At 53.2% G+C, this 25,586-nt stretch overlaps 1 protein-coding gene across 2 annotated transcripts in view; it reads left to right on the top strand.

Moving 5' to 3' along the window:
• Positions 1-25,586, top strand: part of EVL (Enah/Vasp-like) — a 135,594-nt gene that overhangs the window by 20,840 nt on the left and 89,168 nt on the right. The window contains exon 1 of one of the 2 annotated variants that reach the window (XM_062181619.1): positions 13,787-13,824. The exons of the other annotated variant lie outside the window; for it this stretch is intronic. Within the exon in view, the coding sequence (XP_062037603.1) occupies positions 13,802-13,824 (23 nt within the window). The 5' untranslated portion in view covers positions 13,787-13,801. Of the gene's footprint in view, positions 1-13,786; positions 13,825-25,586 lie in introns of those variants that run through there. 2 annotated transcript variants of the gene reach the window in all.

Genomic DNA, 25,586 nt, shown 5'->3' with positions numbered 1-25,586 from the left:
GTGGGACATTGCTTGTGTGTCAGGTGACTGTGGGACATTGCTTCTGTGTCAGGTGACTGTGGGACATTGCTTCTGTGTCAGGTGACTGTGGGACATTGCTTCTGTGTCAGGTGACTGTGGGACATTGCTTGTGTGTCAGGCCTTGTTCTAGCTACTTGCTGTGCATTATCTCACTTTATCTTTCCAGCACGTCCAGGGTGTGGGTGTTACTGACCTGCCCTTCCGCTGGGGAGCGTGGGCTCCAGTGGGAGTCGCTGCCCTGCTCAAACCATCCTAGCCTGGGCACCGCACACACTGCTTCCTCCGTGTTCTGTGCCTTCCAGGGTCACTGGCTGCTGCTGATTCCTGTTACTGCAGTCACGTGCAGAGGAACTGTGTTGAGAGTGTCCGGTACATGCCCATGTCCACAACCAGACGGAGTGGTCAGCCCGGGAGAGCAAAGGATTGGGATGGAGGGTACGGGGCAGAAGGGCGGAGCAGGGTTGTCACATGGAGACAGGTTCGAAGTTGGTGCTTTGAAGAATGGAGTGGAGAGAGCGTTGGGCTTGGATTCTGGGCAGTTAGGCGAGGCTCTCGCTCCGCCCCAGTTCCCTGGTGCCAGCAGTGAATCGTTTACCTTCCGTGAGCCTCGTCGTCACTGGCTCCTGTGACAGGAGAGACTGCGCTAACTGCCATCTGAGGATCTGTTGGGTTGGGTTGCCCGAGGTTCAGGATGCTGGACACTCAAACCGAGGGCAGAGTTAAGTCCAATGAGACTAGACATGCGAAGGTCTCCTCCTCTTGGTCGCTTGCATTCGAGAGAAGCAACTCTCAGCTCCCGCCTCTGGCCCGACCCTCCGGTTTCTGGGTCCGAGGGTACAGTTTCATTTTTCCTCCCCGCCTCCCCTTCCTAAAGTGCATATCTGTGTACAGATCCTGCCTGTTTACCAAACATGGTTGGAAATGCAAGGCTTGAGTTTGTCTCCTAACCTCTTTCCCACACTTGCAGTGGGGCTGCAGCCCCTGCCTTGCCCCCCGGCCTGCAGGTGATTCTTGGGTCCCAGGAGACGACTGGCAAGAAGTGCTTTCCCAGGGTGCTCTAAACGTTAGGGGTTGTTGAGGAGCCACCTGGGGGGCTGGGGGCGTCCAGCGATGTGAGGATCTTAGCCGGTGGGACTGGGGGCATACCAGCCATGTGAGGGTCTTGGCTAGGGGGACTGGAGACGTACCAGCCATGTGAGGGTCTTGGCTGGGGGGACTGGGGACGTACCAGCCATGTGAGGGTCTTGGCTGGGGGGACTGGGGACGTACCAGCCATGTGAGGGTCTTGGCTGGGGGGACTGGGGACGTACCAGCGATGTGAGGATCTTAGCTGGTTGGACTGGGGGCGTACCAGCAATGTGAGGGTCTTGGCTAGGGGGACTGGGGACGTACCAGCCACGTGAGGATCTTAGCCGGTGGGACTAGGGGCATACCAGCCATATGAGGGTCTTGGCTGGGGGGACTGGGAACGTACCAGCCATGTGAGAGTCTTGGCTGGGGGGACTGGGGACGTACCAGCCATGTGAGGATCTTAGCCGGTGGGACTGGGGGCGTACCAGCCATGTGAGGGTCTTAGCCGGTGGGACTGGGAACGTACCAGCCGTGTGAGGGTCTTAGCCGGTGGGACTGGGGACATACCAGCGATGTGAGGGTCTTAGCTGGTGGCACCTCAGGTAAGGCAACTTCTTGACTAGTGAGTGGGAGGAAGAAAGGAAAATAAAACCACAGTCCAGCGCCAGGTCCCTGTGTCAGCGAGTGCAGTCGGTGCCGCGGGAACCGTGGCACAGCCTGGCCAGGGCTTTCTGGCAGGAGAGAGTTGCAGTCGGATCAGGGCTTGGTTTTCAGTCAGCAGGCATCAGGCTGTTCAGGCTACCCATGAAGTTCAGCAAATTACTACTAATTTTAAGAATCTACATGTTCATTAGAATTTAAAAACTGAGTTTAGTTTATTGGAACCAAGGGGGGCTATAAAGTAAATTGACCAAAATCCAAACAAGACCCCCAGTAATCCTAAGTCTTCCCTTTATAAGTACCCCATGATATACACAAACCCTTGTGAACTCATCACAGCGTCCCAGGATGAGGGAGACCTTCTCATCCTGTAGATGAGAAAACGGAGCCTCAGAAAGCAGCTTGTCCAGCGTCACACACGTTGTCACTGCAGATCTAGAGCCGGGGTGAGGAACACCTGGTCTTTATCGACCACTTGCCGCTCTCACGTCTCCGTCTCCCTTGCCACGCGTGGCTGTTGGAGTCGGTGCTGTCCACCGAGGTTCGGAAGCTGCAGCACAGCCCAGGCTGCAGTGTGATGTCATCTGGACCCGATTCCTTCAGGACTTTCAACCGCGAAGCTGTGAATCAGTGACCAGAGGAGAGTGGAACGGACTTCAGTGCTGGGGTTGCCCGTGGGGCTGCATGGGGCGCCCGCAGCACTGGGGCCGTGCAGTCAGGAGGAGGCCCTGGCGCTGGGGCTCTTACAGAAACCCAGGTCTGGGCCCCTCCACTGTCTGCCCAGACTTCCCACAGCCCCACCAACGCCATCAACCACGCTCTCCGGACTCCAAACCAGTGGGACCACCTGATCTGGGGCTCTGGGCTGAGCTCCCCTTTTCTTTTCACAAAGTTCCTCAGGTTATTTCACTGTGGCAACAAAATGCTGAGTGATACAGGGGGTTAAAATAAACTACTCAAGGTTAGCAGCCAGGAACGTGGAGCTGATGTTAGATCTGATGCTGTACTATTTCCCTCTCAGTTCACTTGCTCCTTCCTTCCTTCGAAGTTTTCACTGCTCCAGATCTAAGATCCCAGTCTCCTAGCTTGCCCTTTCTGCTTCATGGATCTCGAATTTTTAAAAAAGCACAATTACTTATTTATGTTCCTTAAAAGAGCACGCTCCAGGACACTGGTTCCCGCCAGCGCTGCCCACAACAGCCCCAGCCTGTGGGCTGAAGCCAGGAACTCCATCCTGGTCTCCCACGTTGTTGGCAAGAACTCCGCATCACTGCTACCTCGCAGGGTGTACACTGGCGGGACGCTGGAGTCAGGTGTGGGAGCCTGGCTCTCTGACGTGGGTGCAGAGACACAGATTGACCTCCTTTTGCTGGCTCATTCCCCAGATGCCCGCAGTAGCCGGGACGAGGCAGGGCCTAAGGCAGGAGCCTGGAACCCAGTCCGGGTCTCCGGTATCGTGGCAGGGACTCAACTGCTTGAGCCGGTCACCTGCTGCCTGCAGGGCGGCGTCACCAGGAAGCCAGGATTGGGCGTGGGTCCGGGACTTGAACTCAGGCACTGCGGTATGGAACACGGCACTCCGAGCTGTGTCTCAGCAGCAGTGACGAATGCCTGCCCAGCTCTGCCACTTTAGAACTGTGTGATCCTGGGCCTCTCCGTTCTTCAGGTTCTCACCTGTAAAATTGTGCAGGTAATAGAAGCTAACCCTGTTGCTTCCCCGGGGGGAGGGGTTGAGTTGGTGTGGGTAGAGGGCTCCTAGGGCGCGGTCAGTGCTCAGAGGATGTAGCCTTCATTTGTGAATGGCGGTAGGGGGTAGGAATCCTGCCCAGGGGGCCTTGAAGGACTTCTGCATGGAGACGCCTGGGGACCATTTCTCTGTCTCTGAAGAGGGGCTCGTCCTGTGGATAACTTGCTTCCCCCGTGAAGCCATTAGTCTGAAAGTTTGTCTTTTCTGAGCTCAGCAGGTACCATTGGGACAAAAAGGGGCTATGGGCTCCTCGGCCTGCGGGGGCCCTGTTCTTCTGTTCAGGTTTAACCTGGTAATCCTGTACTGTCTCTCAGCAACATGAAGCCTTTACAAGTGTTTTTAACTGTTTCCCCGGGCTTTGGGGGTTATTTTTGCTATGAGGGCCAATCTAAAAAACGTTGTCTGCCATTACTGGAAACAGGAAGCCACCTGACTTTATTGGTTTTTTTTTTTTTTTTCCTCTGTTTAAGATTTATTTATTTATTTCAAAGGCAGAGCTTCAAAGAGAGAGAGGGAGAGACAGAGAGAGAATCTTCCATCCACTGGCTCACTTCCCAGATGGCTGCAATGGCAGGGACTGGACCAGGCCAAAGCCAGGAGCCAGGAGCTTCTTCTGGGTCTCCCATGTGGGTGTAGGGGTCCAAACCCTTGGGCCATCTTCTACTGCTTAGCCAGATGCATTAGTAGGGAGCTGGATTGGAGGGGAGCAGCTGAGCTGACACCTACATGGGATACCGCGTCGCAGGCGACTTGGTGTGCCACGACGCCGGCCCCTGTTTAAGATCAGTGCCGCTCCCTAATCTCTAATCACAACAGTCACTGTGGCTCCTTGTGGGGGAGTGACTGGCCTGTAGCTGCCGGGGCTGTGTCCTCACAGGCAGTCAAAGTGTCAGGAAGTCAGGTGCCTCATCTATTGTGGGCACACCAGTGGGGAGGCATCGCTGCAGGACGATCTATCAGAAAGAAAGGGAAACCTCCGGCTGGCAGTCATCCGCACTTTCTTTTTTTTTTTTTTTTTTTTTTTTTTTTTTTGATAGGCAGAGTGGATAGAGAGAGAGACAGAGAGAAAGGTCTTCCTTTTTGCCGTTGGTTCACCCTCCAATGGCCGCCGCGGCCGGCTCCTCGCGCCGATCCGAAGCCAGGAGCCAGGTGCTTTTCCTGGTCTCCCATGCGGGTGCAGGGCCCAAGCACTTGGGCCATCCTCCACTGCCTTCCCGGGCCATAGCAGAGAGCTGGCCGGGAAGAGGGGCAATCGGGACAGAATCCGGCGCCCCAACCGGGACTAGAACCCGGTGTGCCGGTGCCGCAAGGTGGAGGATTAGCCTGTTAAGCCACAGCGCCGGCTAGTCGTCCGCACTTTCTAAGAGGCGCTGATGATTTTCCTGGCTCCTCTGCCTCCAGTGGCACGCATGGGCAGTCTCTCTCAGCCTCGGCCCCATGGCTGTTTCCGGCCCAGTTGTTCCTTGTGGTGGGAGGCCGTCCTGTACAAAGTAGGGTGCTGCCGGTTGCCGGGAGAGGACCTCCCCTTGAAGTCGTGGCCGCCGGAAGCATCACTAACCGTCTGCTGAGAGGCAGACTCGCCTGTCCCCTCTCTCTCTGCCTCTCCTTCTCTCTCCTCCTGTAGCTGGTGGGACTCAGCCTTGCTTGCGCGGAATCCTCAGAGCGCCGGGGCCAGGCAGGGGATCGCACTCTGCTGCTCTGTCCCTCTGACTTTCAAATAAATAAAAATTAAATAGAAATCAGGGACTTTGGCTTTTTCTTTTTAAAATTTATTCATCTATTTGCGAGTCAGCGCTCCCATCCACTGGTTCACTCCCCTAATGCCTGTAGCGGCCAGCGTGCTAAAGCTGGTCTCCCACACAGAAGGCAGGAACCTAATTACCGGAGCCACCACTGCCGCCTCCTAGGTGCTGCCTTAGGAGCTGGAGGCAGGTTTCAAAGCCTGGTACTCCGGTGTGGGATGCAGGTGTCATGAGCGCCAGGCCAAACGCCTGCCCCTGGAATTCTGGTTCTGATTTCACCTGTGTCGGTGGTTCTGCGATCCCGGGCACGGAGCTGCGTTGTTATCCTTCTGTGGTCGAAGCAGAGAGATGGAACTGCCCTGTTGCTTAGGTCACCTCCCACGTGAATGGCATCTCCGAAGCCCTGGAGCGTTTATGCTCAGCTCATCCGCTGCCTGTGCAGGTGTCAAAGGCACCGGCTCCTTTAGCCTCCTTTTCTCTCCACTGCTTGCTTTGGGGTCCAAGGAAGAGTTGAACAGTTTGAAGGAAGCGGCTTAGAAAGTAATCAAGTGCAGGGGCTGGCACTGTGGCACAGTGGGTTAAAGCCCCCACCTGCAGCGCTGGCATCCCATATGGGCACCAGTTCCAGACCCGGCTGCTCCTCTTCCAGTCCAGCTCTCTGCTGTGGCCTGGGAAAGCAGTAGAAGATGGCCCAAGTCCCTGGGTCTCTGCACCCACGTGGGAGACCCAGAAGAAGCTCCTGACTCCTAGCTTCAGCTCAGTTCAGCTCCAGCCTTTGTGGCCATTTGGGAGTACACCAGTGGATGGAAGACCTCTTTCTCTCTGCCTCTCCTTCTCTCTCTGTGTGTAACTCTGACTTTCAAATAAACAAATCTTTAAAAAAAATAATAAAATAAAATTTAAAATTAAAAAAAAAAAAATCACAGTTCCGAAGGTGGCCAGGCCCAATAGCCTGTGTGAGCAGCCCACCAGACAGTCTCAGTCGATTCGTCCTCATGCCTGTTAATTTCCAACTCGGGGCTATAGGCTGAGTGTGGGGCCTTTTGTGAGAAGGGATGTCGTCGTGAGATATCATGCAAGCAGAACTCGTTGGGATGCTAAGGAGCAGTGCTGTTTTGGATGAGGGAAAGCACTACCATGGACATTTTGGTAGGAAGTCAGAAACGGAACAGGCCTGGTTTTGGGAGGTGGAGTACGAGAGAGAAAGCCTGGCTGTCTGAGGGAACAGCGCGCGTTGATGCCCTGCAGAACCCTGATTACGACCCTTGCAGGCACTTCCGTGCACTTTATCACCATCGCTCCCTCGCCCCAGCTCCTTCTCCGGCAGAACATGTGTTAAGGGAGACGTTTCCTTTTTCGTGCTTGTAGATTCAGAAGGGGTTGCCTGCTCAGGATCTGTCTGGGACTCCAGCCCCCAGGTGTTCCAAGCAGGATCTGCAGCTCTCTGCCCTGGCAGCGTGGATGCCCCAGACCTGTGTGACTCCTCAACCTTCTCAATAAGACCTTTCCTCCCCTGCTTCCGATGGGTGCATTTGGTGTCCTTTCTACAGGCCCCAAACAGACTAGTTCCCAGAGAGTTCCTTTCCTCACACTTGGCATGACAGGGCCTTTAGAATCCAGTCACTCTTTCCATTTTTTTTTTTTTTAAGATTTGTTTGTTTATTTGAAAGGCAGAGTTAGAGAGGGAGACACACAGAGAGAGAGACAGAGACAGAGAGAAAGAGAGAGAGAGAGGTCATCCATCCACTGATTCACTCCCCAAATGGCCACAAAGGCTGGAGCTGAGCTGATCCGGAGCCAGGAGCCAGGAGCTTCTTCTGGGTCTCCCATGTGGGTGCAGGGGCCCAAGGGCTTGGGCCATCCTCTGCTGCTCTCTCAAGTTTATTAGCAGGGAGCTGGATTGGAAGTGGAGTAGCTGGACTTGAAATGGAGCCCATATGGGATGCCAGCACCGCAGACGGCAGCTTTGCCCTCTACACCACGGCACTGGCCCCTCTGTCCATTCTTTTAGCTCATTCAGTTTGTTCGTTTATTCCTTCCAGTTCCCTAGCCTCCGTGGAAAATACAGATATGAAGTAGCTAATCCCGGGGCAAGATCTCTTCTTAGACTTGTGGTGGTTAGTGTGGCTCCCAAGCACCATTACACTGGGAAGCCAGGGCTGACGGGAAGCCTGTGGATCTGTTCTGTTCTGCAGGAGGCCCACAGATGAGGTGGTGGAGAGAATTCAGAGGTGCACCAAGGTCGGGAAATCCCAGGAAACGGTCCCCTCTCCACTGCCCGATTTACAGATGAACTGACCCAGGGAGAATCAGCAATCATTTGTATCAGCTTTTAATCATTTGGAGGACTTCAAAGACAAAGACACATAGCAGGCCCCCAGCAAATGTTTCCTGGTTGGCTCTCTGCTTTGTATCGTGTGTTTTTATCCTCGCCATTCTCCCTGTATTCCTGGAGCACTATTCTGCCCTATTATTTGACGCTTGCACTGGAAAGAGGACTGCTGGCTTAATCCAGTTTTATCTTTTTATGAGATCTCTCAGCATTTACCAGCTATTGATTAATTAACCCAGCAGAGGAGTGTGCCAGGCCCTGGGATCCAATGGTGAGGATGCGCCTAGGCCCCTCCTTCTGTGAACTGGGGCCTCCTCTGGCTTATGGTGCTTGGCGCTATTCTTGCTTTTGCTTTCCTTACTGAAATATCTTCAATATCTGCTAAGCACCACGTGAGACAGTTGAGTTGTGAGAGAGACAGTTTCCAGGACTCATGTAATGTCCAGCAGCTTCTGTCTTCTCCAGTGCAGCCAGCTGAGGCCAGACTCCCTCATCTCTTAGCTGGTCTCCGGCAATGACTCTGAGCTGGCTGGCTGCTTCCATTAGTCTTTTAAGTCCAGGTCACATATTCCCCTCCTCCCCTGCTGCCTTACCTCCCCAGTGGCTTTCCCAGCAATAAGACCCTGCCTCCCTTTCTGGCCCCACCCCCCCCCCCACCTTCTTACCTTCCCTTTCCACCCAAGGCCTCACCGCCCACCTGGGGCCCTTGTCTCCTCCACCTCTAGTGATCTTTCTCTGATGTTTGCAGAGGGGCCCCTTGTCACGCAAGTCTCGCTTTAAATGTCACCCCCTCAGAGGGGCTCTTCCCGTGACCTTTTGTAAAGTGACTAGCCCTGTCACTCCCTGGCTCATGACCCCATTTAACAGTTTCTTACCCATGTGTCGTCTGAGTCCACCCACCCACAGAGAGACCAGGGCTTCCTAACTGCACCCTGCAGCACTGGAATAGTGTCCGGAGCAGTGAGCTGGAGAGCAGCAGACCTGGACCAGAGTGCTTCCTTTCCATGGCCCCTGGTGAACCGAAGGCAGGGGACCAGGAGGAGCCAGGAGTGGAGGAGGCATGAGCTAGAGGGCAGGGTCATTCAGGAGACCACCCTGACCACGCCCCGAGGCTGGCGTTGGTCTGTCCAACGGTCAGATGGTGGAGGCGCCCAGGGCAAGCCTGGGAGCTGACACTTCATTCTGTAGACAGGGAAAGAGAATCAGGTCTCTAGAGCGTCAAGTGTGAGTGTTGCTGACTGCCTGAAGGAAGGGTGTAAGGCAGGCAGGGGAGTCAGGGGAAGGTGAGGGGGTGTCCTAATTAGAGGGTGGGGGGGCAGGAAAAAGTTGGTGTCTGAAGATACTGCGGGGCCCCTCATTACCACTCAGCCCCTTACTCACTGGGAACCGCGGCTAGGAAACCTTCGGGGGAGGTGAGCTGATGTCCACTTGTGTCTCCTCCATTCTCTCTGCATGGGGCGGAGTGGATGTACATGTCCATCAGTGTCAGGATAGCATCCATGTTTCTGCTTGATTGGCCCATGGACGCTGCTCATAGGCTCAGTTCTTACGTTGCTGCACAGACGTCTTGGCTGTGGGAGGCGTTAGACTCACAGGACATCTGGGCCATGAACTGTCCACTCATTGGTCTCCAAAGAAGCACTAATGAGATTCAGCACCAACGAATCCTAAGTTCACTTCCCTGGAAAGTCAGCCATTGGGTATGAGAAGATGTGTTGCTTGCAAAACGAGGTACCTGTGAAGCAAAGGGCACTTGTAGAAGGTACCTTTCACATTTAGCTTTCCCAAACTATCGGGGGCCTCAGGGTCCTTCCCGCTAGTCCTTGTGTGTGTGGGCAGCGTCTCCACGTTTGTGGCTGTGGAGAAACCGTGGCCACCTCCTGTCCAGTAACCGCAGAAGCACACTCTGCCCCGGCAGCAGCACCGATCAGGAAGCTTTTATTCTCAGGAGGCTAGGAGGAGGAAGAGACCCCAGATGAACCAGGGTGGGTGTGATGCTCTATGGTTTGGACAGCGCCTCAGGCACTGCCAGGGTCAGGCAGGTATTTTCAGGCTGAGTCTAGGGCTGTTCCTAGTGGAAAGTGGGGGAACCTCACTGCCAGCTCTCATCACCCCATCCCCTTTTCAGCCAGACCACCCTATGTGTATCAGTTTCATACGTTAGGGTTAAAAAACAGTATCTGGCTATTCCTTCACGGGGCACAAGGAAAGTAAGTACCAAAGTGGGAGTGTGCATTGTCTGAGCCTTGAGTCATTAGTAGACGATGTTTTTTGGGTTTTTTTTAAAAAAAATATTGTGTGGTCAAAAAAGTATATTTTGGAGCCCTGTCCTGGATAGGGGTGGAAATGTCTAGAACATGGGCCTTCCTGTGTGTCCCACTTCCTGACAGCTTGGGGTTCTTGCCTGATTGGGGTTCCGGGACCTCCTAGCCTTTGAAGCAGACTCCTTTCCCTCGCAGGGGTCCCAACACCAACACTACGTCAGTGCAGCCCTGTTTCAGCCATTAAAGCTCTCTTGCCTGGCCATGAAATCTCAGGGTTAGATGGGCCAGCTAGATAAAATAGTCCCAATGTATCACAGTGTCCCAGCCCCACCTGAGGGCCACCAGCTGCCTCATAGCCCTTTGAATGTGTCTTCAACCAGGACAGCCTCGGCCAGTTGCATTGCTGGTGCTGGGATGCCAGTAGGATGTGTTGGAGTTAGAACAACCAGGGTCCGAGTCATCACTCTGCTGTTACTACGGCGGGTGACCCTGGACAAGTTCTTTAAACTTACTAGCAGATTAGGCATTATTATAAAATTACGTCTAAAATACACTTGCTGCTGGGGTTTGACCTCATGAATTGGCTCAAGAGTAATAACCAGCTCTCCAAGAAGAGAGTCAAGTCACACATGGAAACAGACACAGGGTCTAGAGGTCTCCCATCTCGCTGGCCCCATGCCACTTGAGTAGGCCCAGCCAGACTGAAGCAAATCAGACCAGTGGTGCTGGGCCAGATGTCTGGGACCATCCCTGTACCTTAGAGTCGGGGCCAAGATGTAGGATCCGACCTGTAGACCGACCGGCAGATCCATTCCACCCATCATGGAGACTGCTGTTCCCTAGCGCTGACAGAGGCTGTGAAAGCCCAGATGAGAAGGATGTCCTGCCATCTCCTTTCGCTCAAGAAGCTTGTTCGTGCTTGAGCCCCAGCTGCCCCTTTCCCCATCCCCTCCACGACTGTACCCAGGTAGTCTAATAAATGAAAACACCATGCAATTCCATTTGGTCTGGAGAACTGCTCTTCCCTGGGCTTGTACATACATACCATTCATACATACATGCAGGCATATCCCTTGACCTGGGAGTCACAGAACAAAAACCACCCCCCACCCCATTCAATGGGCTTCCCAGTGATGACCTATCTTGTGAGATGGTAAAGATACTGAGGAGCTGGGCGCCGGCACTGTGGCACACTAGGTTAATCCTCCGCCTGCAGTGCTGGCATCCCATATGGGCACCGGTTCTAGTCCCGGTTGCCCCTCTTCCAGTCCAGCTCTCTGCTGTGGATCGGGAGGGCAGTGGAAGATGGCCCAAGTGCTTGGGCCCCTGCACCCACATGGGAGACCAGGAAGAAGCACCTGGCTCCTGGCTTCAGATCGGCACAGCTCTAGCCATTGCAGCCATTTGGGGGGTGAACCAATGGAAGGAAGACCTTTCTCTCTGTCCCTCTCTCTCACTGTCTGTAACTCTACCTGCCAAATAAATAAATAAAATCTTTAAAAAAAAATGCTGAGGAGCATTCTAGAAGTCTACATGTTCCTTAGGAAACTTTCATAGCCCCTGCTGCAACCTTGTGAGAGAGGTGTGGGCAGTGTTACACGTGAGGAACCCCAGGCTCAATATTTGAAGTAGCTTGCCAGCCATCGTGGAGTTAGGAAAGCAGCAGACCTGGACTATACACTGGATTATTATTTTTTAAAGATGTATTTATTTATTTGAAAGTTAGAGTTACATAGAGACAGAAGGAAAGGCACAGAGAGAGAGGGAGAGAGGGAGGTCTTCCATCTTCTGGTTCACTCCCAGCTGGCCTCAACGGCCAAAGCTGCGCCAGTCTGAAGCCAGGACTTCTTCCCAGTCTCCCAAATGAGTGCAGGGGCCCAAGGACTTGGGCCATCTTCTACTGCTTTCCCAGGCCACAGCAGAGAGCTGGATCGCAAGTAGAGCAGCCGGGACTCAAACCAGTGCCCATATGGGATGCCGGCACTGCAGGTGGCAACTTTACCTGCTACACCACAGCGCCAGCCTCTGTACACTGGATTATTTAATGGTTGTGAATGTCATCATGATCGTGTCTCAGGGCAGCCACCACCAGAGGCTCTGTCTCGGACAGAGAATTGACAGGGAAGTTGCAGGAGGCGTTTCAGGTCGGCTTAGGGGCTGATTGCCAAGTGGTATGAGGGACCACAAGAACTCCCGATGGCACCCGCACGAAGCAGTCTGCCTCCTTGAGCCTTAACGGCTGCATTTCTTTGAGTTGAGCTCTGGACTCTGGCTGCTCTTCAAGGTAGAGGCAACAGAAGCAGAGCATTGGCTTCCTCCCAGAGCACCTTTGTGTGAAGCGTGCACTAGGTCACTTTTCTCCTGCATGGACAGCTGAGGCCAAGGGGTTCTTCCAGCAAGCCTTTTCTGAGTGGGTCCTTTTTACTGAGGTATAGTTCAGGTACAGGGACGCAGAAGTGAATCGCACATATCACCGCCCTCGAGGAACTCCTGGAGGTGTGAGGGAAGTAGGCAGAACCTATCGTGCTATGCATGACATAGGTGGCAGTGGGGGACAGAGGGCCACAGCTGTCCTGGGACAGTTCAGGACCCTGGTGCGGGAGCATCTGAGGCAGGGAGCTGGTAGTAACAATGATCTGGTCCATCTGGCCCACCGCTCGGCCGAGCCTTGGGTTTGTGCAGAAATCTAACGGAAGGAAGAATTGGGAGAGAGATGTTGTATGCCGGCTTGGGCATCTTTAGTCTTGGGGCACGGAGGGCCTGGCACAGGGTTCAAGTGGGGACATCAAAGCCAGATTTAGAAAGATTGCTCTGGCAGATTTTCAGATAGGAAACCGAAGAAGGAAGAGCAGATCCTGCTGCGAGAGACGTGAGAAGGACTGAGGCCGGGACGAGGCCCTGGTGCAGGGGGGGCTGGGCCTAAGGCGGTCGTGCAGTAGGCTCACCAGTGATGCCTTGAGTGAATTTAGCATGTCTGTGAAAAAGCCAGGAGTGAGTGCTGCCTCTGTTAGTTTACGAAGACCCGCGGTCCAAATGCTGAAGGCTCCTCCCCCACGCTTCCGAGAGTTGCCGCTCATTTGCCAGATCTTGCCAGTTTGGGCTTTGCAAGCCAGTAAACATTTTGTATTTTTGGCTTATGTCTTGCTCCCCCCCCCCTTTTTTTTTTGACTGTTCTGAAATTGTTACAGCAATTTCTGTACTTCAAAGAATTGATGAGAGCCTGGGATATACTGTCACTAATAAATAAATACTCAAACACATGAGGTCTTTAACCATGGTTGACATACAAGGTCATGTTAGTCATGGTAAAGTGGTGGGCGTAAAGGGTGACTTTGGGTTCTGAAGCAGTGCATGCCTTTGTACTAAAATAACATTTGGTAGCTGAATGCCAAGTGCAGAATCTGGAAGAATTTTCCAGTATTCTGGCTTCTGCAAGATGCAGTCCATGTGTGGGGGTCAGCTACGCTCACTCACAGCATGGGTCACGCCTGATCACTACGGCAGCTGCAGCCATGGGAAGACAGCTCGGTAGGCAGTTCAGAGGCACAGATCTCATCTTCATCCCTTCATTCGCCCCTCCTGCCCCAGCCTGCACCGTTGCAGAGGTGGGGGGTGGGAGGGGCGAGTCGTGTGATTTACCCAGGATCCCAGGCGAGCCCTGGGTTCGACTTCTTTCTCCAGCCTCCCTCCCCACCCGAGCCTGAGCAAATGCTGCGTTAACCAGCCCTGCTGGGGTGGTCACATGGTTTGTTGCTGCCTCCCCTGGTAGCTGCCGCTTGTCAGCAGCTGGCGGAGCTGGAGGCTGCAGGCCCCTGGCTGCAGGAAGCCTTTTCCTTCCGAATCCTGGGGGTGTGGAGGCCCCGCCTCTTTTTCCTGCACTTTGCACCGTCTGGCTGACTAAATGGTTGTCCTCTGTACCGAGCAGGCTCCCAAACCATCCGAGGAAATTGTCTCTGACTAGGTCATGTTTGCATTGGAAGAATTCAGGTACGTTGTGCGTTGTGGGTTTTCTGCATCCGTGTGCCGCTGGGTTTTTGTTCTCGCCGGGTTTTTGCTGTGTAATGACAGCGTAGGCTCTGGCTGATTCTCATGCAAGAAGAGCTCTTCCCTGCATTTGGTGAGGTTTATCCCCTCCGTGGGGGTGGAGGGATGGCTGTGGTGCAGGTCAGGGGTGTTGACTGCATGCGACGACGTGCAGCGTGGATGATTGCTTTGACCCCACCTTGAGCCTCCCGCCGCTGCTGGTGCAGAGTTGTGACCACAGCACAGCAGCCGTGCATCCAGAATGAGCCTCTCGCTATCTTTTGTTTTTCTTCCTTTGTCAAACTCACGCGGTCTACTGCTCTTTTCAAATAAAATGCTCACTGTCGCAGCGAAGACTGTGCAAGTCTATCTGCATTGTCGAGGCTGGATTTTTGGCTCCGGTTTTCCTCATTCTCGTGGCCAGGCTGCCTGTCGGGAGTGCCCTGCCGTTTTGTTACGGGGTCTGTCTGCTTTCGCCAGCTTTTCAGCTGCTGTGATTATTAGCGCTCCAGATGAGATCTCTTGTGAATCCTGCTCCATCCCTTTCTTCCATCTCTTCTCTGGGAATCTGCCCCTGGGAATGAATGTGGGAAGGGGTGTTCCGACAGGGATAGTTTCCGAGAAATGACAATGAAGGAGGCAGCACGGGAGGGTGGTCCCAGCGTTCCTGTGCGTTTGCTTCCTCTCTGGGACGTACGGGGCCGAGTGTGTGTGTGTGTGTGCTGTGTGTCTGGCCTCTGACAGCTTCTCGTTTCTCAAGTGGAATGTCTGTATTGTAGATCAAGCATTCACAACCGCATGGGTAGAGAGCGAGTGTGCGGGAACTCCTACCTCACGGCCTTTTTTGTTCCCTCCAAATGTTGCTGCGAGAGACATGACAGCCCTGACAGTCACCGCCCCCCGTTGTTTGTAAGAGAAAACGGGAGAGCTTTTGGCCAATCATGGGGGTGGATGGGCGGCTCGTTAGATTCCAGGAGAAGCTGGCCTATCAAGGTTGTCCTCCAACTTGATGCCCTGGCTCCAGGAAGTTGTCCTGCTTAGGAGCGTGTCTCCTCAGTATTCCCAGTGGACAGGGCTGGAGAAAGGGAAATTCTTCCCACGTGGCAATGTGCCTGGTGCCATGGGCACAGTGTGGCTGCACTTGGTGCTTGAAGCTCATGCCTGCAGCTCCCAGGTAAGGAGTTGCTTGGCACCTGGCCTGCCATCGTAGAAACATCCTGGGAGAGTGAATTAGGAATCCTTGGTTCAAGTCACAGGCTCAAAATTGGCCTTACTGAACCTTGTGAGAGTCAGGGAGGAGCTTTGTATATGTAGAAAGTGGACCCGCTGGGGAGGTTTGTAAGTTTTGGTTAGCATTTGCTCGAGAGTCGAGTCAGCCTTGGCTTCCCTTTCATTATGGTTCCTATCAGGGAAGAAGGTTCTGTACAACAGACCCAGCCCATTGTGGGCTCCTGGCTCAAGAGCCAAGAGCTGGGTCTGCTGGGGTGGGAGGGGTTGAGGTAAAGGCCGTTGCACACTGGGGCTAGTGTTGTGGCACAGCAGGTTAAGCTACTGCTTAGGATGCCTGCAACCCATATCAGAGCACCAATTTGAGTCTTGGCTGCTCCACTTCTGATCCAGCTCCCTGCTGATGTGCCTGGCAAAACAGCAGATGATGGCCCAAGTACTTTGGCCCCTGCCAGCCACATGGGAGACCTGGATGGAGTTCCTGGTTTCAGCCTGGCCAACCCCTGGCTATTGAAACCATTTGGGGAGTGAACCAATAGATGGAAGATATTTCTCTTTCTCTCTCTCTCTCTCTCTCTCTCTCTCTCTCTTTCTCCTTCCCCTATCACTCTTTCAAATAAATACATCTTAAAAAATATCAAAGTCTACACTGAGAAGGTGGGGTACCATTATGGAAATGGTACAGAGTAGGGAGGTTCCCCCATTCCACGTGTCTGCCTGCACTGGCCCACATGTGCTGCCTGGTGCCAGACGAAAGGCCTTCTTCTTCAGTCAGGAGGTTGTGTCTATGGGGCCACAAGGAGGAGCTTTGCTTTGTGGCTTAGGCAGGGGTGCTCCTCTAGCTGCAGCCTCCCTGGAGAGCATAGTAGAATTCACCTCGCTGCCCCACTCCTGGAGCGGCTGACTCAGTAGGTCTGGGGTGAGGGTCAGGGTTGGCATTTCTAGTAAGTTCCCAGGTGACTCTGATGCTTTAGTTCTGGGGACCAAACTTTGAGAAGAATTGGCTTGGGAGAAGCAGACAGATACCCTGTGTTGGGGATGGGAGCTTTGAGGCAAAGGCAGAGTGGAGGTACAAGTAGGAGAGGACTCAGGGACAGGAGGAAGCAGTTCCAGTAAAGGCAGGTGGCCCAGAGCCAGCCATGCCCAATGCAGTGACCCCTCCTCTGGGGAGGTCTTGCCCAGCAGTAGAAAGAAATATTGGCAGGAAAATCAAGAGAACGTGGTTTATAATGCTAGTGCCAAAGGCTGCTACCTGTGGGCTTGATTTTTCTTGGTCTCAATTTTCTCAACTGAAAAATGGAAGTAGCAATGCTTGCTGAGAAAGTAGGTAATGCTGCTAGAATTAATGGGATAACACAAGCTTTCTTTACAAACTATCAGTCCTTTCTACGTGGCTATAAAGGGAGATGAGGATGCTGGGGGCGACTGTCAGGCTATCGCACACGTGCAGGTGCCTCCTCCACACACACCTCTCGCTGGCTACCGGGCCAGGCTCCGGTTGAGAAGACCTGATTTTGACAGACACGTGTCTCTGCTGTTACCCTTGCTGACCTAGGAATTCTGTGAGAGCTTGTGTGAATCTTGTCTCTTGTTAACTTTGCTTCCTTAGTGCCTAAAACCCTTTGACGTACTGTGAAGCATCACTGTCGTAGCAGTTGACCGGGATCCATGAGGAAGGAAAGGCAGGCTGGCTGTGTAGCCAGCTCTGTGCGTGCTGAGGTGGGTAGCATGCTTCCCGCTGAGCCTCTGTGTGCTAGCTGAGAAGAGCAGGTGGAGCCTGGGACGGTGTGACGCGTCCTCAGCATGACACCCAGGTACAGAGCGTGGGAGAGCCCCATCAGGCGCTGCGCAGTCTGTAGGTGATCTCATCGCAGAAGGGCTGGGGGCGTCAGGCGCTGCTGCTGCTGCAGGGTCTCTGGCCCACAGAGTCACAGGACCCTGAGTGTGAGAGGGCAAGAGAGCTTGGCCGGGGCACTCGTGTCTGCTGAGGACCACCAGACTGGGCTGTGCCCACACCTGGCAAGCTGTTCTAGTGGCTGTTTCGGTAGACACGCGTGTTACATGTGTTTCTGCCTTTACAAAATAATCCCTTAGATGAGATGTGTACTGAGCGGGTAGTTTGCAGAAAGCATTTACTGTCATTCTTTGCCACAGAACCTGTCTCCTGAGTACCTTGTGAACTCTGTAATTCTCCCACCTCAAGCAGGGGTGGGGCACCCTCTCTGCCAAGGGCAGGTATCTATATGACATCTCACAGGCCTGGTACAGCCAGCAAGCCAGACATTCTCTGCCCTGCTGTAGAGCCTGGACAGCAAGTGCATTCGTCACTGCCCCAGGAGCCCCATGGGTTTTCTGTGCCCCTCAAGGGACAATGCACCTCAACTCGGAATTCCTGGTACTCACTTTGGTTTATCCCCAGAAGGATGTGTCCTAGCCGCAAGATGTAACGTACGATGGCAATGTATCAGTCGCACAGAAAGGGGAAGTTACTCGTTTGGTTTGTTTTATTTTAGTATTAGTGTTTTTAAGCGTCATCATGGAGAGGGTTGCGGTCCAAACTCCAGCAGCTCTCTTCAGAGTGCATGTACAGAAGGGCCCCATGTTTTCTGCTCTTCACTGAAATGAGCTGAGCTGTGCACAGTGAGAACCCTGGAATGCGCAGGCGTGGAGAGCCCACTCAGCTGTCAGCAGCCCAAGCCAGCTCAGCCCTCTGGCTTCCCAGGGGCCTTGCAGACACACCCCTGGCACACTGACTGACACTGTGCTGAGCCTGTCTCAGAGCCATAGGAGCTGGAAACGGGCTGGGCAGGGAAGGGACAGGTAAGGAAGCTTGGTCAGTGGGTACCTGCCATATACTGGACACTGCTAGCTGCTCACCCACGGTAATGTCAACCCACGTAATGTTTTATAGTGAAAACAGAGTCCAACCCCGATCTTGCCCCACTCTTCTCCCTGTCCCTGATGGAGCCTGATGGACATCCCCAGCAGAATGAGTCTGGTTTAGTTCTGTGCTTTCTAGCAGTTCACGTATCCTTGACTCCTTCCTGTCCCTTACTGTCCATCAAGGGAGGCCCTGTCGGCTCTGTCTCAGACAATAGCCAGAGCTTACCCACTTCTGCCAGCTCTGGTCCTCCTGCCAGCTCCAGGCACCACCGTCTCTTACCAAGGTACCACACAGCCTCGTAACTGGTCTCCAGGCTTCCTGCCTTGTTTCTCTACCCTCAATGCTTTGCCTGTTTCCCTTTTTAAGATGTAAAAGCAAACCATCTGTGGTGTCTTCCCAGGTCACACTCCTTGTGAGTGTGCTTGCCGCGCCCTGTCCTGCCCAGGCTTCCTCGCCAGCAGCAGCCCCTGTCCTTCCTGCCACCTGCGCCATGCTGGCCTGTGCTCCCTGTGGATGGACGCTGCCCTCGCCTGCCTTTTTAGCGCATCCTGCCCTCCCTAGGACTCCCCTTCCCCTGAGCTCAGCTCTGATCCCTGCCCACATGCACATTGCCATCTGCATGCTGTAGATTTTAGTTTGTGTTTGCTCTTTGTTTGTCCACAGCAGAGAGGTCTCCCATCTGGTGGTTCACTCCTCGGATGCCCAACCATGGCTGGGCTGGGCTAGGGCTACAGCCAGGAGCCAGGAACTCAGTCTAGGTCTCCTACGTGGGTGGCAGGGACCCAATTCCTTGAGCCATCGCCAGTGCCTCCTCAGGTCTGCGTTAGCAGGAAGCTGGTCTGCAGCTAGAGTCCAGTTGGGACACCGGCATCTTAACTGTGAGGCTAACTGCCTGCCCTACATTTCTTTAAAAATTTGGTTTTGGGCCAGCGCCGCGGCTCACTAGGCTAATCCTCCGCCTTGCGGCGCCGGCACACCGGGTTCTAGTCCCGGTCGGGGCACCGATCCTGTCCCGGTTGCCCCTCTTCCAGGCCAGCTCTCTGCTGTGGCCAGGGAGTGCAGTGGAGGATGGCCCAAGTGCTTGGGCCCTGCACATGGGAGACCAGGAGAAGCACCTGGCTCCTGCCATCGGAACAGCGCGGTGCGCTGGCCGCAGCGCGCTACCGCGGCGGCCATTGGAGGGTGAACCAACGGCAAAGGAAGACCTTTCTCTCTGTCTCTCTCTCTCACTATCCACTCTGCCTGTCAAAAAAAAAAAAAAATTTGGTTTTGTTCATTGTTATATCCTTTGTGCCTTGTGCAACGTAGGTATCTAACAAATATTTGTGAAATGAGTGAAGAAAATGAGAACAGAGGCTCAGAGAGGGAGGTGATTGGCCAGAAGTCACTTAGCAGTTAAGGGGGTCTGGTCAATTTCCATCCAGGCCATCTTCCCCAGATACTGTGTTCCTGAAATGCTGTCTGTGAATGAACACAATGTCGTAGCAGTTAGCATAACCTTTCACACCTGCCCTCACATTTGCTCCATGGCTGTGGGGAACAGGGAGCAGCCAGTCCCTTAGGGCAGGACAGACTGGTGCTCCTGGTCCCACCATGCTCACCCCCACCTCTGGGTAGTCCCTCCCACAGTGCCTTTGCTTGGTTCCTTTCATGTCTCTACTCTGCTAGAGGATGAACCTTGGAGGTCGGGATATATATTCTACCCACCTTGCCTTGCTACCAGCTTTTAGCGTACCGTCAGCTCTAGGGGCTGCCGGTGATCGTCAGATAACTGAAATGATTTGAACTAAAGTCCCCATTCCTAACTGGGAAGCTGGGGATCACTCTCTCTGGGCTTCCCCAGCACACTAGAGTGTGCCACATGGGAGTCTCTCGTAGGTGACGTAGGTGCACCTGCGAGATCAGGGAGGGGTGGGGCAGGAGATAGCAGGATACAGACTTCACTGCCTTGATGTTTCGCCTGCTATCTGCCTGGCTAGCCACAGCAAAGTGGTATTTTGGGAAACAAATACTTCAGCTGCTAGAATGGCAAGCAAATGTGTTTTAAAATACCAGGCTGCCCTCCGTTGTTAAATCAGACTTATGGCTACTGTTGAGTTTCACCCAGGAGAGGCCATATTGTGATCCAAGTCCACGGCATAGTTTCAGTTCTGTTTGTTTGTTTTTAAGGTTTATTTACTTGGGGGCTGGTGTTGTGGCTCAGCATTTAAGTCACTGCTTGTGACGTTGGCATCCCAAGTGGGCACCAGTTCGAGTCCCAGCTGCTCCTTTTTCGATCCAGCTCTTTGCTGATGCATCTGGGAAGGCAGTGGAAGATGGACCCAGTCCCTGGGCCCCTGCCACTCATGTGGGAGATCTGGACGAGTTCCTGGCTCCTGGCCTTGGAGTTCTAGGCTCCTGCCTTCTGTGGAGCCCCAGCCATTGTGGCTATTTAGGGAGTGAACCAGCAGATGTAAGATCTCTCTCTCTATCTCTCCTTCTCTCTGTAACTCTACCTTTCAAATAAATAAATAAATCTTTAAAAAGAAAGGAAAAAAAAAAAAGAAAAGGCCAATATACATAATCCTCAGTCCTGCCTGCAGGAATTCTCAAGACGTCTGAGCAGACGACACAGAAGGCTAACGGGGAGAATGGCCGATTCCATGGGGACTCAGAGAAGATGCGGGCCCAGGAGAAGAGGGATTTCTCGATTGGGAGCTGAAGGAGGTTGTCCTAAGGGGGCGTCGTGGGAGGGATGTGAGACCAGGGTGGGTGAGAATAAGGAGAAGGGTGGCTGGGTGAAGGGAGTAGTGAGGCCGGAGCTTGGCCGTGGGCCGCTGGGAAATTTCCCATGGCTCTCGGCATGACCCGTGTTCCCCTGGTCTTTTCTTGTGACTGTGACTGGTGGCTTCTGTCTGCCCTGAAGTTCACCAGTGGCACAGGCAAACATCTAACCTACAGGGAGGGAGCTTGTTCCTGGGAAGCCCCTGCATCCAGCCGCGCGAGATTGTCCCCGCTCCACTGGTCCCAGTCCCTCGAGCAGGTGGCCTAAGTTCTTCATGTGTCCGTCTCTATCTGTGGAATGAGGCTGCTGCCCCCTCCCATTACTGTGCTGATGAGAGATTGCTAACAGAGCACAGCCGGCAGGACGCCTGGCTCTCAGTGGACGCTCAGCAGGTCGCTCCTCTCATCTCCCGTGAGCAGCAGAGTGTTTCCTGAGACCCTCGTCCTGGACTGGAAATTGCCCCACAGCCAGGAAGACGCTGGTGCATTGTCAGGTGAGCAATTCTGAGTGTGCCGACCCCGGATGCCAGAGCCACTGAAATGTTTATGACAGCTAGTGTGACCGATCAGCTGAGAGCCGGAGCTCGGCTGGGCCGGCACTGACCTTCCGTGGCCAGAGAGGTTGCGCTCCTTGCCATTGACCAACCAGGACTTCTGTGCTTTCTGACACAGCCTGAGCCCACCAGGGGCCTCATATGCATCCGTGGTGCCCTCACACTTAGCCCCTAGGCCTTTACGCACAGTCCACAGTCCTCTGGATCACATCTCAGTAGTCCGGAGCCTAGCAGAGACACTGAGCACTGACCTGGACAGGTGTGGCGTGTGAGATCTCTTCAGGGGAGGAGCAGAGGGAGTTTCGAGTAGGGACTTGGGGATGAGCACCCCCAAGACTGTGGCTCTGGTGGCACGTGGCTGGGCTAGTTCCCCAGGGACAGCAGAAGCCATGAAGAGCTCTCAGAAGTGTCTGGAATTTCGGATCCTCTTTAACAGATCAGCACAGGTGCCCAGCCTGTCCTCACAGCTCCTGGGTCAGGCAGGCAGAGTGGATCCAGGCTCAGGATTCCAGTGTGTACCCTGGGTTAGGGTCTGTGGGCAGAACGCGGGCCTGGGGACCCAACGCCCTGAGACTCTCATGGTATAATGGGGTTGCTCTAGGGTCGCTTTCCTCCCTTGGGACTTGAGGCATAGAACAAATATTTTATTTGCAGAGAGAAAGAGAATGGCTGTGCATGAGCTCTGGGAAGTCAGGAGCCCCGGAAAATGAAAAGTGCCATTACGTGTGCTGTCGCCTTCAGCTGCACCTCTGAAGGCAGATTGAACCTAGGTGTTACATAGCTAGAGCTCCTGCTGGCCTGTGCCTCCCCTGGTGGGTACCCCCTGGCTAGTCCTCTGCTCCCAGGAGGTCGGGCTGTGCTCCTTTACATGTGAGAGGACTTGGTGACACCCAGCCAGCTGATGCAGAGCCCCCCGCGTGCCAGGGTGGATCTCAGTGTGTTGAGACTAGCCTGCCCTCCTTCAGCTCAGGTGACAGAAAAAAGACCACCTGCATTCCCCTATTGGAGGCGCTGGAGAAAGCAACTTGGAGCTCCTTTGCCTCTGAAGCTGCTGCTGTACACCGGGACACCTGAACGAGGACCAGGAGCAGGTAGCGGGCGCCCCCTCGCAGGGCTCCCTGCCTGGCTTTTCTGAGTTATTTTTTCACTGCATTTGGTAGAACACACAGCTGTATGTTAAGTCTAGAGCCTTTTGGAGGGAGATGGCTAAGTGTGTGGTTGGATGTGTTTTTACCAGCGGACGGCAACTCTGTTGTCGAAAGGCAGTCTGTGCTCAGGGATGCACTCCCGTTCCTGGAGAGAGGATGTGGTCATGGTGGATCAGCCTTGGGGCACTTCCAACGCCTGGAGCGGAGACGGTGCCTCTGTTGCTCTGAGAGGGGGAAGGAGAGGTCCCCAAGGAGGCGGAAGAGACACATTTGGCCACAGTGGATGGAACTATTGATTTTTGTCTGGGGCTTCTTGGTTGGGACGTCTGCGTGTGTCAGATCTCTGCTGTCCCAGCTACAGAGAGAGGTCGGGGAGAGGAGCAGAGCCTGGCTCTGAGGACCGTCCTTTACCAGGCCGTGACCAGGACTCTGTCCGTTGCCAGCACGGCCTGACTTGGCATTGATGAAGCCCTCGGAGTCTGCCTGAGTCGTGGTCTGCATAGACCCCCTCGCTTCCCTGCCTCTACCCACGATATCCTCCAAGCCCGCACTGTGTGTACTTTCTTCGGGAATCCTTCTCTAACCTCTAGAGCCAAGCCCTCATACAGCGCCTGAGGTGCATAACACATAATCTTACGTTTTCTCCATCTCATTTCCCTAATGAGCTTGAGGGTTACGTGAAGGAAGGAGCAGGGCTGGCACATTTTCCTGTCTGCTGTCACGTGTGGACAGACCTGCGTGCACCCTGGCTTCTCGCACTTGTTCAGGGTGAGGCTGCTCTGTCAGGTGTTCTGGTGGTTATCAGTTCTGTTGGTTGGGTAAGTAAGTATCTGACAGTGATTGTACCTTGACTCTGATCAGCAGAACCTAAGTGCTTTGTGCATAAATGTGTGTATTTCTGTCTTCACATGAATCTGGTGGCATAGCTGCTGTTAACGCCGTACCTGTCTCGCAGATAGAGACTGAGGGATAGCTTGTTGAATAACTGGTCCAGCATTTGGACCCCAGAGGTGTGTGTGTGGTGTGGGTGGGGGAGCTGTACTCCTGAGCTTCCTACAGATGTCTGATGAAAAACCTTTCATTGCCCAACTCTTGATTTTGCGTCTGCACTCTAGAAAGCCCCAGTGTGGTGGAAGGGGATTAGGGCCTGAGAAGCAGAAGTAGGAGGAGGAAGTGGGTCTCCAGCTCAGGTTGTGCATGTGGAAGGTGAGGGTGTGTGACAGAGCCCCTAGCCCTTACCAGCTGTGGGGTTTGGCACAGGTAATTTCTTTCTTCTGGGTCTCCTGTGCCTTATCTGTGACGTAGGGTTGTCATGAGCAGAAGTATGATTATCCAGCAAAAATGCTCTGTGAACAGTAGCACTCTAAATTGTTGTTTTTTAAATTATTGTTTTCAAAGTTCATTGCTGGGCCAGCATCTGCCAGCTATTGTGACAGCTAACTGTCGAATGAATGATTAGCTTTTGCCATCTCTGAGTTCAATTGAAAAATGCTTTAAATGAGACTTTGTTCCCTGAGTTTTCCCTCCTAAATTGTGTTTTTGGAGTTTAGCGAAGTCATTGAATTGGGAAGTCAGAAGCCACGTTCCCCCCTCTGTGCACCCACTTTGGACTGCGAAGGCAGTTTATTTTGTAGTTCTGTCCCTGGCAGCAAGAAATATTTTTGTATAGTTCCAGAATTGTAAATACCATCCAACAGTGTGTGCACTGGGTTTTTCATAGTTCCGGAATTGTAGATTTCATTCAACAGCATGTGTATTGGGTTTTTTTTTTCTCTTCTTTCATACTTCTCATTCTTCAGAGGTGGCCATCTGTTCTGCCTCCCCACCCCCCATTTTTGAAGGAATTTCTGATGCACTACCCCATGAGGTTTCCGTGACGCTGAGCTCTTAGGAAGGACCGCTGCTCCACACACTGTGCCTGTTCCGCACAGGAGAGCGTGAGGCGTGCGTATGCACTGCTTACTCTCTGTAATTCATCATGGTTTTTAGGACCTGGCCAATGAGATAGACAGGACTCTCAGATCCTTCCAATAGATAAGACATTGCACCCATGTCAAGAAATGTTTGAAAATAATTTAAATCATTTTTTAGCACATGTACTATCTGCTAGAGTAGATTATCAATTCTGGAAAGATAGCAATGGCCGCCAACCTCACCCCTCCTTATGCACAAGGGACCCCAAGACCTCCAGGAGATGCCTGAGATCATGGAGAACACTGGACTCTGTGAGGACGGTGGTTTCTCCCACACATGCCTTTGGTAAAATTTACGTCATAAATTACGCACAGTAAGAGTTCACAGCAACTGTATAAGAACGACTGTGACAATACGAGAAAAGTGACTTTAAACATGATTTGTCCCTCTCTGAGACTTCCCATTTGGTATTTTCAGTAACTGAAACCATGGAAGGGGAAACCGCAGACAAGAAGGGAGACAGTCCTGTGTTTGTCCAGTGGTCGGCTTGACCACATAGAGCTGGGAGAGGAGAACGTGCATTATCCATCCACAATACCCCCTGCTCCTGTGGCTGTGTGGGCCTAACCCCTCACCCCGACTTTAAGGGCACACCTGACCCCAGCCCATACACTGAGATCAGATCTCCTGTGTATGGAGATTGGTTTAGGGCAGCTTTTACTTCTGAGAATTCTCTGTGGGACTTGGGCTAAGAATTGTTAGGGACTATGCTCTTTTCCCTTAGAGCTGCCATGATCGTAGAAGCCTGAGTTGGTGGTGACCTCACCAGGTGAGAAAAAACCGAGAGTGAAGGCAGTGGGGGAGGAAGCCGGGTCAGTGCTGGCCAGAGGGGCCGGTCCTCCTGGCAGCACTGACCGTGTGCACTAAGGCACCCAGCCCTGCTTACTCAAGGCTTATCCATGAACTTTTTTTTTATGCTATATGAACTAAAAAATTCCACTTTTTCATGTTAGTATCTGGCATGCTAACAGAATAATACAAAACTTCAAGAAAAATAAAAAGCAAAGCAAAACCTATATCTTTTTTTTTAAGATTTATTTTATTTATTTGAAAGGCAGAGGGAGACAAAACAGAAAGGATACATAGTCTGCCTGCTATTTCTTGTCTTTTTTTTTTTTTTTTTAAGATTTACTTATTTGAAAGGCAGAGTTACAAAGGGAGAGAGAGAGATTGAGT

The sequence above is a fragment of the Lepus europaeus genome, chromosome 22 (assembly GCF_033115175.1).
Source record: "Lepus europaeus isolate LE1 chromosome 22, mLepTim1.pri, whole genome shotgun sequence".
NCBI classification, from domain to species: Eukaryota; Metazoa; Chordata; class Mammalia; order Lagomorpha; family Leporidae; genus Lepus; species Lepus europaeus.
The sequence above is the reverse complement of the archived record's forward strand: the minus strand, read 5'-3'. Positions and strand labels throughout refer to the sequence as shown.